Source organism: Phocoena sinus, chromosome 2 (assembly GCF_008692025.1).
Source record: "Phocoena sinus isolate mPhoSin1 chromosome 2, mPhoSin1.pri, whole genome shotgun sequence".
In the NCBI taxonomy this organism is placed as follows: Eukaryota; Metazoa; Chordata; class Mammalia; order Artiodactyla; family Phocoenidae; genus Phocoena; species Phocoena sinus.
The window spans coordinates 137,966,378-137,982,930 of record NC_045764.1 but is presented as its reverse complement, the minus strand read 5'-3'; the positions used below and the strand labels follow the sequence as shown (position 1 = coordinate 137,982,930).

The window sequence follows — 16,553 nt, the reverse complement described above, 5'->3', positions numbered from 1 at the left end:
CATGTAATAGTCTGTTAGAGTAGCTACCCCAGGAGCAGAGGGGATGAATCTCAGTCAATCACCCACACTTTTAAACCCTGAACTCCTCTGACCAATATCATACACTTCCATGAGAGCCCAATCCATTCATATATCCATCCTTTCAGGATACAGGGGGAGTGGGCAGTGGAAATCTTAGGATGCTGAGGGAACACGAAGGAGGAAGGGGAGAACCAAACCCAGACTTGGAATGTCAGGGAAAGTTTCCTGGGTAAAGTGAGGTCTATGGTGAGACCTGAAGCACAAGTAGGAATTAGCACGGTCGCTTTTGAGGAACTGAAAGCTGCTCATTGTGGCTGGAGCATGGAGTGTGGGATGGGGTGAGGTAAGCAATAAGGCTGAAGAGGAAATTGGGGTCCAGATCATGCAGAATATTCTATAGCATTTTGAAGAGTTGTGTTTTATCTAAGGGCAGTGGGGAACCACTGAAGGGTTTTAAGTAAAGGAATGACTATCAGTTCGGCAACTGAGAAAGATCATTTTGGATACAGCAGTGATGAAGGTGGAAAGAAAGTGGTCAGGAAATGACTTTCAGGCCTCATTTTTATCATATTCTAATAAAATGGAGCAAGCAGCCAACACAAATGGAGTATCAGATCTAGCCAATTGTTTTACAAAATAGAAGAGAGACTACAGAAAATCCAAAGCACTTCTCTGATTCTACATAAATGCTACCCATCTCATTAAAAAGTACTGCACTTTTACTATCACAACTAGTCATCATTCTAAACATTTGCTAGATACCAAAACTGTACTAAGAGTTATGTAAGATAAAATGATTCACTCTGCCCACCAACCTCATTAGCTCTCCAGGGTTGCACAACCGAATTTAACATGTCGGCCTCACAAACTACCAGTGAACAAAGTTATACCATATTAACAGGTTTAGAAATCACAGTCTTTTAAAATAAGCAAAAGCAAAGAATTCTCCAAACAGTTTTCCATCCATTATCATATTCAAAGGACACAAGAATCTGGTCCAGTCTTTCAAGTGCAAGTTGGTATGTAATTAATTGAGTTTTTACAAGGGACACTGTGATCATTGTAATAACTGGTCAATCCTGAATTACTTTCATTTTGTTTTTAGACAGATGAATAGGGACTTCCCTGGTGGAGCAGTGGTTAAGAATCTGCCTGCCAGTGCAGGGAACACAGGTTCGAGCCCTGGTCCGGGAAGATCCCACATGCCACGGAGCAACTAAGGCCATGCGCCACAACTACTGAGCCTGTGCTCTAGAGCCCATGAGCCACAACTACTGAGCCCACTTGCCACAGCTACTGAAGCCCACACGCCTAGAGCCTGTGCTCCACAACAAGAGAAGCCACGGCAATGAGAAGCCTGCACACCGCAACCAAGAATAGCCCCCCCTCGCCACAACTAGAGAAAGCCCGCAGGTAGCAACGAAGACCCAGTGCAGCCAAAAATAAATAAATTTTTTTAAAAAGATGAATAAAATGTTTAAGTCAAGATCCTTCCAAAGTGCTTATACTTTACTTGCTCCAAAATCACACTTCAACAGAGATTTAGTGCCTACTATATACCAGACACTGCTCAAGATGCTGGACTTAGAACAGTGAATAAGAGAGGTGGGGTCCCTGCTCTCAAGGTGTTTATACCCTAAAGGAGGAAGGTAAAATAAGAAAATAAATTAACAAAATGATCTCAGAGAGGGATGAGTGCAATGAAGGGTGACAGATAATAATGTGGTCTGGAAGGTGTTCTCTGAGGGGGGAACATCTGAGCCACAACTTAACCATGATAAGAAACAGCCAGCCCCACTGCAGCAAAATTCTCACCATGAAACTGAAGACACAATATACCCAACACAATTCACGTACACTGGGATAAACCTCCCTAGAGATGCTAAAATATGTTTCTTCCCTAAACGCTCCTCACCAAACTGGCTCCAAAAAAATCATTGTGAGAACAAATAACTGTACCACAAAGTACAAAAGAGAATGAACCGCTAGATAATGAATCTAGAAGATTCAATCTGATGCTATAAATTCATGTACCCGGATCCAGGAATCAAGAGCAAAGTTAATCAACGATTGCCAAGTGGTAACCTGGAGGCTTCCCTTGACAAGACTACTAAACAGGTAACCAAGACTACTAAATAGGTAACCTCACTGAGTTGAGAGAAAGCAGCCCTCCACTGCTGCAGGGAACAGAATGTCTTCAGGAGGGTTGAACCAGGAAAACAGCCTGGGATACTGCCAAGCAGGTCCTTCCTTCCTGAGGGGATGCCAAGGCCTTTCCATGACGCAGCCTCCAGCCCCTCCTGCCTCCTGCCATGTCCCTATGCTCTGCACTAAGTATTAAGGGCTGGTCCCCATTTGGAAAGTCAGCGAATACAGAGCAAATCTGTGAAAGGAGAAGATAAGGTTTTAACTTAGACAAACTTTCGGGTTTTAGAAGTTCAAGAAATTATGCAAAACAAACCGGTTCTAGAAGAAACAGAAAAAAAGCTGACAGTGATAATTTAGAAAATGAGACTGTGTCCAAAAGTCAGAAACTGTATTTAATGAGTTTGGTGTTTTTTAATGCTCCTACCCTGATAATATATTTTGCACTAAAGAGGCAACGTAGTTTTCAAGAGTCAGCCTTGGCTCAAATCTAATTCAGGCACTTATTTACCTAACATCTTCTTTGGTAAAATAAGGATAATAAATCCTCAACGTTTTTTCTCTACAGCTTTATTGAGTATAACTGTCACGCAACAACGTGCACACACTTAACAGTGAACTATCTGATGTGCTTAGACGTTAAGTATATAACTGTGAAGCCATCAGCACAATCAAAATAATGAATATATTCATCTCGCTCAGAAGTTTCCTTGTGCCTCCTCTGTAATCCATCCCTCCGTCACCTTCATTCTCCCGTTCCCAGGCAACCACGGATCTGCTTCCTGTCACTACAAACTAGTTTACATTTTCCATAATTTTGCATAAATGAAATCATATAGTATGTGCTCTTTTGTGTCTGGCTTCTTTCAGTATGTAAATTATATATTTTAAGATTCATCCATACTGTTACGTGTACCAATAGTTCATCACTTTTTATTACTGGGTAGTATTCCATTGAATAGATACAGAATTTGTTTAAATATTCACCTGTTGGGGACTTCCCTGGTGGCGCAGTGGTTAAGAATCTGCCTGCCAGTGCAGGGAACACTGCACTCCTGCCAATGCAGGAGACACGGGTTCGACCCCTGGTCCGGGAAGATCCCACATGCCGCGGAGCAACCAAGCCCGTGCGCCACAACTACTGAGCCTGCGCTCTAGAGCCCCTGAGCCACAACTACTGAAGCCCGCGTGCCTAGAGCCTGTGCTCCGCAACAAGAGAAGCTACCTCAATGAGAAGCAAGCGCACCTCAACGAAGAGCAGCCCCTGCTCGCCGCAACTAGAGAAAGCCCGCACACAGCAACGAAGACCCAACGCAGGCAAAAATAAATAAATAAAATAAATAAATTTAAATATTCACCTGTTGACTGACATTTTCCAGTTTGGGGGCTATTACAAATAAAGCAGCTGTGAATGTTCACGTACAAGTCTCTGTAAAATGGTTCCATTTCTCTTGGTAAGTACTTAAGGGTAGCTAGGTCCCATGGTAAGTATATGTCTAACACTTTAAGAAACTGTTAAAGTGTTTTCTAACGTGACTATTATTTTATATACTGCACAGTAGTATATGAGAGCTCCAGTTGCTCCACTTCCTCACCAACTCTTGGTATGATCAGTCTCTTTAATTTTAGCCTTTCCCATGGGTTTTGGTTTTAATTTACGTTTCCTTGACTAATCTTTTAATGTGCTATTTTCCATGAAGGGTGCCTATTCAAATCTTTGTCCCATTTTTAAATTGAATATTTTTCTCATTGCATTTTAAGAGTTTTTATATATTCCCGTTAAAAGTCTCTTGTCTGATTTACATGTTGCAAATAATTTCTCCCGGTCAGTGGCTTGTGTTTTCTTTTTCTTAAGTATCTTCTGAAAAGCAATAGTTAATTTTAATAGTCTGATTTGATTTTTTTTTTACAGTACTTGCTTTTTTATGTCCTGTCTAAAAAATGTTTGCTTAACCCAAGGGCACTAAGATCTTTCTTCTATGTTTTCTTATAAAAATTTTATAGCTAAAATCCTTTTTTTAGGTCCATGATCCATTTTAAGTTAATTTTTGTGTATGACATGAGGTAAAGGTCAATGCTCAAGTTTCTGCACATAACTATTCAATTGTTCACGCACCTCTTGTTGAAAAAAATTATCATTTCCCCATTGAATTGCCTTGACATCTTTGTCAAAAAAGAAAGTCAATTTATCATATATGTGTGAACCTATTTCTAGACCCTCTTCTACTCCGCTGATCTATATGACTCTCTTTACTCCGATACCACATTATCTTAATTATGGTAATGTTATAGTTATCTTGAAATCAGATAGTTTAAGTCCTCCAACTCATCCTTTTTCAAAATTATTCTTAAATGAGTCTGGGTCCTTCACATGTTCATATAAACTTTAGAATCAGTCTGTTAATTTCTACAACAAAGCTTGATGGTATTTTAACTAGGATTGCATTAAATCTATTGAACAAGTTGGGAAGAACTGTTAAGAACTGAGGTCTTCACAATATTGAATCTTCCCATTTATGAACACAGTATCTCTCTCCATTTATTTAGATCTTTAACTTATTTCAGTGATGGTTTGTCATTTTCAGTGAACAAGCCTTGCATGTTTTATCAGATTTATCCAATTTCATATTTTGATGCTCTTTTAAATGGTATTTTTCTATTTCAGTTTTCGATTGTCCACTGATAATATACAGAAACTGATTTTTGTCGATTGGTTTGGATCCTGCAACCTAGCTAAACCTAGCTTGTTGGTTCTAGAAGCCCTTTTGTAGGTGTCTTAGAATTTTCTACAGTTTTACTTCTTCCTTTGCATGTACTTTATTTTTTTAATTGCCTATTGCACTGACTGGGACCTCCAATACACTGTTGAACAGAAGTGGTAAGCGTAGCTATCCTTGTCACTCCTGATCTTAGCGGAATATCATTCTGTTTTTCACCATTAACGTGTTACCTGTAGGTTTTTCACAATTGTCCTTCACCACGTTGAAAAAGTTCTCTTCTATTACTAATTTGTTGAGAGTTTTTATCATGAATGGGTATTGAATTTTGTCAAATACTCTTTATCTATTGAGATGATCATATGAATCTCCTTTTTTATTCTGTTAATATGAAGAGTGGCACTGATTGACTATAAATGTTTAATCAACCTTGCAGTCCTGGTTATAACCCCATTTGATCATTTGCTATATTGCTGGGTTTGATTTGCTAAAATTTAAGAGTTTTTATATCTATATTCACGAGGGGCACTGGTCTGTAGTTTTATTTATTTGTAATGTTTTCATCAAGTTTTGGTATAAAGGTAATGTTGACCTCATGAAATGAGCCGGGATGTGTTTCCTTCTCTTCTGTTTTCTGAAATAGTTTGTGTAGTTGGCAATATTTCTTCCTTAAATGTATGATAGAACTCACCAGTAAAGCCTTCTGGGACCTTGAGTTTGCACTGTGGAAGGTTTTTAACTACAAACTCAATTGCCTTAATAGACATAATGCTATTCAAGTTATTTGAATGAGTTTGGGTCATTTGTATCTTTCAAAGAATTTGTTCATTTCATCTAATTGTGGACTTTCCTGGCATAAAGTTATTCATAATATATATTTTTAAATGTCCATAGGATCTATAGTGATGTTCTCTCGTTCCTAACATTGGTAATTTGTGTGTTTTTATTCTTGATCATTTGAGGTTTATCAATTTTATTATGTTCTTTTTTTCTCCAAAGAACAGCTTTTTGTTTCATTGATTTTTCTCTGCTGTTTCTATTTTCTGCTTCAACTAACCTCTGCTATCTTTACATTTCCTTCTTTTTGCTTACTTAGGATTCAATTTGCTCTTCTTTTCTAGTTTCAGGTGGAAACTCAGGTCTTTGAGATCTTTTCTAATTTAAGTTTTTAATGCTGTGAATTTCCATTTAAGAATTTCTTTAGTTGTTACATTATATCCCACTACCTCCTTGGATATAATGTAAATTAAATGAAATAGTATAGTTAGGAAAGAAATAGTTGATTGCCTAATCCATGGCAGGCACTGTGCTTGATACTAGGAATATACTGCACAGAAGAGATCTAACCCTTTCTCTCATCAAGCTTAGAAGGTAATACAGACGAAATTGGTTCAAAATCAACGCCAATGATTATCTTCTTAATACTCAGAAAGCATGTTAAGCAAAAAAGCATAACAACTTTGTTTTAGTCTAATAATAAAGGTGTCTTCTGTTTTTGTCTCTTCTCATGATCTAGCAAAAACTAAGCTTTTAGTATTTTTTAGAGTTTAGCAATTTGTAATTTCAATTGCAACAAATAAATTTACTGTAGAGTAAATTACTCCATTTGTAACTTCCTGAATAAACTACACATTTCAATTTAATATGCTAAAGATAAATAAGTACTTCTGTAATTCTAAATTTCAAAACCACCTTTAGACCTATAAAGGATCATTTAGAAAACAAGCATTCCATATATTTCCAAATATTTTCTTAACAAAAAATTTTAAAAAGAAAGGAAACACACTACCCATTCTACCCTATCATCACAGTTTCAGAATACCCAGAACTTTTAAGAACTGCCTCCTAATTGAATGAGTGTCTGACAAATCACCAGTTCCAAGGTCATTTAAAGGCTGACCTATCCTACCAAACACTCATAATTTCCGGAACACCACATTAAACATCTAAATATAATGAATTCAGACAATTATAGATATAGAAATTTAATTTACATTTAAATCTATTCAGCCAGTGGGACAATAGGCAGCTCTAAATACCCCCATCTTGTCAGGTAACCTGAATCTTTCTACACTTAAGCTTCTCCAGCCCTTATCTTGCGGTCTTCATTTAGGCTACAGGTTCTCAAACTTCACTGCACATTGCAATCACGTGGAGAGCTGAAAAGTACTGATGCTGGGGTCCACAGCCATAATAGATTCCTGTCTAGAGTCTTTAAAAGTGGGGATTTTGAAAAGCTCCCCAGGTGATTCAAATGTGCAGACTAGGGGCAAAATGAACCAGTCTGGGATCTCTTTGGGAAAACAGGCTTCTAATGGCCATTGGTCAGTCTGCACCACTATATTTCAGAACCTAGTTCTTTTAGAGCTTTGCCCAACCTAACTCCTAATCAGACACTAATTTAATAATTCCATTGAGATTCCTAGACTCACCTCTATTTCCTGTCCAGAAAGTCACAGGATAAAAAGTCAATCTCTACTTTGGCCATTCCTCTCTAATCCACTTCTAAATTCCACAAAGTAAATTCAGCTGAAGGGAAAGTAACTCAATATAATTTGATGATATGGTTAAACAGTCATGGTTTTTTCTCCTATTTAAGAGACTACTCCACAAGCTGCTGTAAGTTTACAAAGTATATGATAAAATAATCAATTCCTCAAAGTGTAAAATAAATATCTAAATGAATCTTCCTTATTATCCATCTGATTCCCCCACTTGTTAATTTCAAACAGGTTTTCAATACTGAGTCACCATTCTGGGCTCAAAACTGACATTCTCCAGAATTTAAATCATTAAACTCCCGAGACTCTTCAAAGGGCTTACTCCATTTTGCCAGGCCAGACCACTTCATTATAATTATCATTTCATCACATAAGAGTGGGAAGGATAACACCTGCATCACAAAAACAGTATGAAGATTAAGAAGCAAAACCCTTTTAGCACTGTGTAGAGTGCTCTAGACATTTTAATTTATTTGCAGCAGAAATTTTGCCTCATGGGAACTATGTGAAAAAGCACAGGCAAGTAGCAAGTTGCGGGTTAACTACTTGTCAATATACAGAAGCACCAGCAGGTGAGGAGAGGGGAGGGGGGCGGTTCACAAACTGCTGAAGAGCCCTCTAAACTCTCAGTACCAATAACTACAGAAACACATACTGCAGGACTCACACCTCTCAGGCTGAAACTGAACTGAAGTCACAAACACACGTAAACCTCATCTCCTTGGAAAACTGCTAAACGAAACTTGGCCGACTGAAGACCCAGGCACTCCAATCCCTGCCAATGCAGGTTATGTACCTCTGGGATGTAATGGATGTGCATGCTGAAACACGTGTGCACATCTGAGCTGCTGAACCAACACGTATCCATAAACATTATGAATAATACCTGCGAGAATGTATCGCCTTCTCCTAAAAACCGCTTAAAGAACTTGACCCAAATCAAGTCACTTTCCTATCTATCACAACTTCTTTGCCTTTCCTGCGTATTACCCTCAAGCTGAGAGTTGGGGCGCCTTACCCAAAGTGTGGGCGGAGGGGGATGACCGCCCCTACCCCGACTTCCCGTTAGCCCAAGCTGCCATCCCGAAAGGGGACCGTGTCGAGGATAGCTTTCTAGAGACACACCTGTGCCCTAGCGCACCACCAGTGCCGTGGCCACCTGGGCGAGAACCAAAGCGAGGGCCGCAGTGGAGGGAATTCCCTGCGCTTGGGAAGATGGGAAAGCGGGCCCCGGGCAAGTTTTGTAAAATGAAGGGGGGAGAAGGTGCGGAGTGGACACAAAGGGTAGGGTTCAAGGTACTCACCCAGCCCTCAAAGGTGTCCGAGGCGCCGGCCGTGCGCAGCAGCTCCTGGAACTGCAGGGTGCAGTTGGCCACAAAGTGGTCGTAGCCCAGGGGCGTCTCGTGGAAGACAGCCAGCTCGAGGTGGCCACCGTCGGTGACGTTGGCGCAGAATTCCTCGTTGTACGTGGGTTTGTTGGTCTTCTGCTTGGTGCTCGTCTGGCCCACGCGTACCTGGTCCACGCTCACCGTCAGGTAGGGGTCCAGCAGCTGATAGCCCTTCTTGAAGAGCGAGTGGCGCAGGGACCAGCGGGTGGGCTGCAGCCCCACGGCCTCGCCAATGCGGACCCTCAAGTAGCCATTGAACTTCATGGTGCCGGACGACATGCCGGGGCCGCTGTCCCAATCCAGGGACCGCGCGGTCTCGCAGCGGGAGAGCGCGGAGACCTCGTTCAGGCCAGCCCTCGCGGCGGCCGCAGGAGTGGAGGCAGCTCCCGGGAAAAGCAAAGCGCAAGCCCCCCTCGACCAGCCATTCTGCGTCCCCCGCCGGACCTTCCCTCCCCTCCTTCCCTCTCTCCTCCCTCGCGAGGTGGAAAGGAGGGGAGCCGGGCGCCAAGCCCTCAGAGGGCCGGGGTCGCCCGACCGTCCCTCTCGAGCGCGCGGCGCCTCCCGGGGGCTCGCGCGGGACTCGCCCCTTCTCCAGGGCCAGGAAGCGCCTCTCCGCGGAGAGCCGGAGCGACCCGTCCGGTTAGCTCGAGCCTCAAGCGTCTCCTGCCCCCGCCTCCTCCCGCTTCTGCTCCTGCCCCCGCCTCCGCGGGCTCACGCTCTCCCCCACTCGGTGAGCTTCAAACCAGGAAGCAGCTGCCGCCCCATCCCGGGCAGGAGCCTCGCGCCGCCGGGCTCCAAGTTCACGGCAACCCTGCGCGGGGCTGGCGCGCCCTCCGAAGCCCTGGGGCGCGGCGCGCGGCCGGCGCCCGACCCTGCGTTCGGTCAGTAGCGGGGCGCAAGCGGCCTGGGGAGCGCGGCGCAGGCCGGTTCGCACCGCTCTGCTCGCGCTCCCTGCAGCGGGGTCTGGCGGGGAGCTCTGGGCTGGAAGCTACCCCAGGTGTAGGCCAAAAAGGGAAGGGCTTGCGGCCCAGCCTGAGCGAACACCTGAGGCGTGGGAGACAGACCCGGGGAGCGCCGGAAGGCGGGAAAGAGGAGGAGCAGGGAACCCACGCGGCCGGGAGTCGCCCGCGCCCCCCAGTCCCCCCTAGGAGGTGGGATGGCGACCCAACGTGGCCATCTGGGAGAGGCCCTGGCCGGAGGCGGGTGCGTGACGGGAGGTTCCTTTACCTAATCTTTACAGGGATGGCTCATCCCGAGTTCAGCTTGGGCCCATCCTGTTTGTGTACCTTTCCTGCGGAGAGTAATTACACGGTTGTTGTGTGTGTGCGTGTGTGTGTGTTTTTAATAGAGCAGTAGTGATGATGGAAATCCTGTCCGCCTCCTTCCTCGGAGAGGTCTGTCTTGTTGCACAAAGAACAGGAAAGTTCAGTTCTGAAGACAGACATGGCCGGGACGTAATAAATCTCTTCCGCTGCGGGGTGATTCCCGGTCCACCCGGCCCTGCATGACAAGAACAGTAGATGTTCACACACACAGTCCCTGGCACATGTGCTCGATCGCCTCTTCTAGGAACACTCGGGGCTGTTGCTCTCTTTATGAGTCAGAGGGGGCAGCCTTCAGTTTTTTTCTCCACTCAGGGCTCCTGCAGTTTTTGTCCCCTGGAAGCTCCTTACTCCCTGAGGGCCAGGTCAACCAATTTGTCTCCCATAAAGACTAGGCCATTCTTAAGATACTTAATTACATTCTCTCTGGCGACTCAGCCTCCTGCTAGCAGGTCAGTCTTTCTAGCCCCCCTACCCACAGTGCCCTATTGGGGGCTTTCTAACCTAGGTTCTCAACATTTCACTGAGGCACACTATGGAATGAAAACAAATAAGAACAATGGGTCGGTGGGGGACGGTCTGTCTTAGAAAACAGCAAAATGTCCTTAGAAGAACGGCAAGGATGCAGCACATCATCCTAACGACACCTTAGCTTTAGATGGGGCTTGTAAAGCAAGCTCTCAAACATCCAAGGAGTTCCTGCGTGTCCCTGGTGCTCCAGGAGAAAAGGTCAAGGGGACCGTTTGCGTCAACTTTGTCATCCTCTCCTCCAAAGAGTGGGACTCTAGCTTTAAGAACCACTAAAGGATTTGCTGCTGTTGGGCTATGATACTAAAAGAAGACTGTCCCAGATCGTGGCCAGCTATACAGCTGCCCTGCGGTTGTGTCATGAGAGACACAAGATACTCCATTTTTGCCCTATCAGTCAGTGCCAGGCATAGATGAGCAGTGGTGACAGAGCAGTGAGCAGGATAGCCATGGTGCCTGCTCTCCTGGGGCTCACAGTCCCACAAGGGAGGAAAAACAACGAAGGGAGGGTGCAGTGGAGGAACAGGCCAAAGTGCCATGGGATAATGTAACCTGCGAGTCAGGGGTAGTCAGAGAAGGGTCACCTAAAAACATTGACAGCAGAAGGATCTGTTTATTCAGGGTTCCTGAGAAAAGGGACAGTTTGACCTGTTTGGGGAACAGGGAGGATTCCATGTGGCTGGAGGGGCAAGTGACTGAAATGAGCCTGAAAAGGTGGGTCAGGGTCCGAGACTGACTAGAAGTGGTAGGTTTTTGGACATTAGCTGTGAACAGCTGGAAACCTCTTGAAGGCTGTTCAGCAGGGCCAGGACAGGATGAGATTGGGGTTTGAAAATCCTCTCTGGGGCTGTGTGAAGAATGGACTGGAAGGGGCAAGCACAGGTGTGGGGAGACCAGAGAGGAGGCTGCTGCTGAACTCCAGACGGGAGAAGACGGTGACCGGGACTCAGGTGGTGTGACGGCAATGAGGATAAGGAGGTGGGATTGACAGGTCTCGGGGATGGATGGAAGGGAGGGAATGAGGAAGAGGAAAGTATCAAGGGGGAACTTGCAGGAAATCAGCCTGAGCAACTGTGTGGATTACAGAGCCATTAGTGATTAGGACACACTAGAAGAGGAGCCACAGGTTTGTGGGAGGGTTTGGAGGGGGTGGAGTTCAATTCAAAACATGTCAGGTTTGATACACCTTGGATACGTTTAAGTGTAAATCCAAAGTGGGCAATCGGGGCTATGTGGCTGCGAAGGTCAGAGGTGGAGACTGAAGTAAAGGGATAAATGTAGGCGCCGTTAGTATAGAGATCGCAATCAAAGCTGGAATAGTGGATGAGGTCTCTGTTCCAGGAAAAGGTAGTAAGAGAACGTAGCTTGAGAAAAGAAGGGGCTTATGATGCGGCCTTCCAGAAACCCCAACATCTGTAGGTGGAGGGGCAGGCAAGGGAGTTGAGAAGTGGCAGGCGGGAGTGAGAGAAAACGCAGGAGGATGTGGTGTTAAGTTATTGTGGAAACTAACTCCAAAGTTCTCCAGCAGGAAGGAAAGGTCAGCTAGGTCAGAGGATGCTAAGGGATTAAATAAACAAGACTGAAGAAGCCCTGTGGAGTTGGCAATGGACAGGTCCTGAGGAATCTTTGAGCCGATTCAGTAGAAGGGTAGACATGAAAGCCTATTTGGAGTAGGTTGAGGTGAAAAATAAGAAGTGGAGAGAGTGCGCTTAGACACTCTTTCAAGACGTTTGGCTGGAGTGAGGAGGAGAGAGAGAGCTGAAGATCAGGACGCAATCACCAGACGGAGGGCTTTTTAGTAAGGGGAACAATGCAGGAAAGGAGAGAGTTCGCACCGTTCTGAGACTGCAGGAGGGAATGCCATCTGAGGCACATGTGAAAAAATGGGCCTTAGTTTAAGAAACATCTATGGGGCTTCCCTGGTGGCACAGTGCTTGAGGGTCCGCCTGCTCATGCAGGGGACACGGGTTCGTGCCCCGTTCCGGGAAGATCCCACATGCCGTGGAGCGGCTGGGCCCGTGAGCCATGGCCGCTGAGCCTGCGCGTCCGCAGCCTGTGCTCCGCAACGGGAGAGGCCACAGCAGTGAGAGGCCCACGTACCGCAAAAAAAAAAAAAAAAAAGAAAAGAAACATGTAGGCTTGTGGCTCTTAGCCTGCTGTCTAAAATTGTCTGCCTATAGCCAGGGAAGACGGTCTACAGCAGCCCCAGCTTCCTGGATTTCTAGTTTGACAGCCCCAGCAGAACGAGGATTTCCTCTACTAGTATCCTTAAATCAATCTTGAGGAAGACTCTGTCTCCAGCCTATGTCATGTGTCATTAGGTGGCTCCTGGGGTACACTAGACAGGTAGAAGACAGCACATAGCACAAAGTCCCTGTAGGGGAGGACTAGCTGCCCATACAGACCTCGCCTACATGACAGCTGTTATCCAGAGCTGGTCATGACTTTTAAGGAAGGCAGGGGAGCAAGAAGTTCCCTCTCTCTACACATCCCACCCTGCTTACTAGTGGCTTGTACATAATACAATGTAGCAACTTGCATATCTGTATAGACTACTTTGAAATATGTATTATAGGTTCTTTTATAGACTAGAGGTTTGTTTCTTTTTTTCTTCGCTTATCACTATTACTTTTTTCTTGTCTTAGTCACATTATAACTTTGGACTTCTCTATATACAACTCCTAGTACATTGTCTAAATGCTTTTTGATTGATCGCTTGATTGACTAAATCACTGCCACTTTTCTAATTTCTTACGGAACATTTCATACAACCCCCATTCCACTTTAAAATAGAATTAGAGAATTTAGAGAATAATGCAGCCAGGTCAAAAACTACCCCATGTTACCATAATATGACACAGCCTTTGGAGGGCAGTTTGATACCATACATCAAAATCTTCAAAGTAAGGAGTCACTGCTTTGCCTGAAGAGGTCCAGTAATAGTGAAATGGCTGAGTAAATTATAAAATAACAACTCAATGGAATATCACATAGTTATTAGAATGACATATGATAACATAGAAAAAAGATAGTAAATAGCATTTTTAAAATTTAACGTAAGAAATATAAATATGCTATGAAGTACATAAAATATGCATACCAAAGGATTAAGATTGAGTTTAACACAGATAAACGAACACAGTTCTTAGAATGCTGGACTTACAAACGAATACTAAGTATACTTATCTACAAGGGCTCTGAAGATTACATAATTCAATATAAAATATGTGATACGTGGCCAAGCACAAGGTACATTTCAGCTGCTACCTCAGCTGCCACATTACCATTGATTAAGTATCCACCAGCATTGTAACAAGGCACTTGACAGACATTTCATTTGAGTGTCATGACAACCGTAGAAGTAAGTGTTATTATCTCTATTTTACACATAGGAAAAGTGAGGGCCAGAATGGTTAAGTGAATTGGGTCACATAGTTAATACATGAAAGAGCTAAGATTTGGTCCATTTTTCAAAACATGCACACCTAACCCCCATCCCAGGTGGTTTTAATGCATAGTAGGGATGAAAACTATTATACACACTGAGTACAAAGAGGAAGAAGATGGAGATTCTCAGCAGTCAGGAGAGAGTGCCACACAGAACAGGGGTTATAGCAGTGCTGTCCCTTATGCATTTCTGAATATGCAAAGGCACGTATGTATAATGGTATATGTATAAAGGTACATAGAAAGTGGCAAAGGTGGGCCTCAATGTCCTTATACATGTTCCAAACAGAGAAAAGTAAGCTATTTCACAGATGTTGTACCGTTTCTCAGAATGCAAGGAAGACACGAGTGTCACATTGAAAAGGACATGTTGTATTAGGCAGAATGAATGAAAGAAGACCCAAACCTAGACACATCACTGTGAGGCTTCTGAAACCAGATAAAAGGAGAATCTTCAATGACTTGGAGGAAGAAACAGAGGCAAAGTCGGGAGGTAGGGTGGGGTGGGAGGAGTCTGGGATGAGATCAGAGTAACAGATCTTCAGAGAGCCAAAAAAGGGTCCTGACACAACAGTCTGTGAGTCAGTGGATGAACAGCTCATAATGAGAGAGGGAACAAGGGAAAAGAAGGCTGAGGCGCAAAGTCCTAGAGAGCCGATGGGGTAGACCGGCTGAGCTTCCCACCCGTCCTCAAAAGAAGGGCCTTCCAGGGACTGAGATCAGAATAGAGGAGCAAACATAAAAGTAATACCCTCATAAAAAGCAGTCAAGTTGCCTAGACATAGCCTGGTGATCAGGAGCAATGACTCCATAAGTCATTTCTGCCATTGTTTTCTAACAGGAAACTCCAGTGAAGTTAAATATTTTCTGAGTATGAACAGAACAAACACAAATCTCTCCCATGGCTGATTTACTTTTTTACATAACTCACCTACTTGAATCTACCCATGTTAGAATATTTTCATTTTAAATCCCTTGCATCACCTAAGTGCCTTTCTTATTAGTACTATGGAATCCTGGAAAACGTTACAAACATTCTGTTAAGAAACAGCCCTCAATCTGGGGCTTCCCTGGTGGCGCAGTGGTTGAGAGTTCGCCTACCGATGCAGGGGACACAGGTTCGTGCCCCGGTCCGGGAAGAGCCCACATGCCACGCAGCAGCTGGGCCCATGAGCCATGGCCGCTGAGCCTGCGCGTCCGGAGCCTGTGCTCCACAACGGGAGAGGCCACAACAGTGAGAGGCCCGTGTACCGCAAAAAAAAAAAAAAAGAAAAAAGTCCTCAGTCTGAATTAAAGTTTGGTAGATTTTTTAAAAAGACATACCTCATATACCATAAGAGATAAATAGTTTAGGGGAGCCAAGACGAATCTGCATTTAGTGACCTCCAACATTTCTTCGTCTCCACTTCTATAAACACAACTTACAGAAGCATGTCACCAAATGAGGCAAAAATATCTTTTGAAACTAAAATAATTCAAAATTCCTTAATTCTGAATGCAGAACTTACTGTAACTCTTCATTTTAGTATGTTTCAAAATATCTTAATATTTCTAAAAAACACTAGTGATAGAAGCAAGCAAATATGGTTTAAAATAGTAATAGTTTTCTCTAAACCTATTATTAATGTAGTTAATGGTCCAGTTGTTCCGTTAACTTTTATCATTTGGTTCTAGTCCATTAACAAGCTAAGTGGTTATTAAGTAGCAACCAAGTTATTAGATTTTAAGGGTTGTGTAAGAAACCTGTGAGAGGAAAATGATTATTTTGTTCTAATGGCATCTTTCTTTCACCCTTTGCTGGATTTTCTCTGTGTCTCATTGATGGCATTCTTGGGTTTACTCAGTGGCCATCTAATCCGTAATTCCATTCTGGTCATTGGGCATCAAACTCAGACTTTTCAAAGTCCTCTGGAATTGCCTTTAGGTCATTTGTAACACCCTCTACACGTTCTTTCAGCCTTGGAATTGAATAGTAGATAGTGATAAATTTAGTACATAAAATGGCGTTTGTCAATTCAAGTAATCTTAATAGGAAGATCACCTGGGCCCTCTTGGCTATGCTTTTTCATAGTTGTACAAAGGGAGAGGGGAGGAGCTTCACTTTAAATAGAATATTTTGCCAGAATGTAGCAGTTACTATTTACTATAGTAACCATTACAGATGTTCACAATATACTGTTAGTGAAAAAAGCAGGCTATCAAACTGTAATTCAGCAGGATCCTATTTGGTGTAAAGTGTGCATGTGTATGTTGTGTGTGTGTGTGTAAATTTGGAAGGGTAGACCCCTAAGTGTGAACAATGGCTATCATAGGTCATAGATTACAGAGCAGAGTCTGGCTAGCGTAGAGGTTGAAAACAGGGACTCTGGAGCCAGATTGTCTCCACCCAAATCCTATCCCCTATAGCTGTGTGACTTTAGGCTCTACCTCTCCTCACTAGGCCTTAGTTTTTCATCCATAAAGTGGGTTAATGTGTGTTCTATA

At 43.7% G+C, this 16,553-nt stretch overlaps 1 protein-coding gene across 1 annotated transcript in view; it reads right to left on the bottom strand.

Annotated features, from left to right (window-relative positions):
- PRKCH (protein kinase C eta) overlaps positions 1-9,494 on the bottom strand; it is a 224,169-nt gene extending 214,675 nt beyond the window's left edge. Inside the window, exon 1 of the mRNA XM_032622054.1 lies at positions 8,689-9,494. Within this exon, the coding sequence (XP_032477945.1) occupies positions 8,689-9,051 (363 nt within the window). The 5' untranslated portion in view covers positions 9,052-9,494. The remainder of the gene's footprint in view (positions 1-8,688) is intronic.
- Between the last annotated feature and the right edge of the window lie 7,059 nt (positions 9,495-16,553).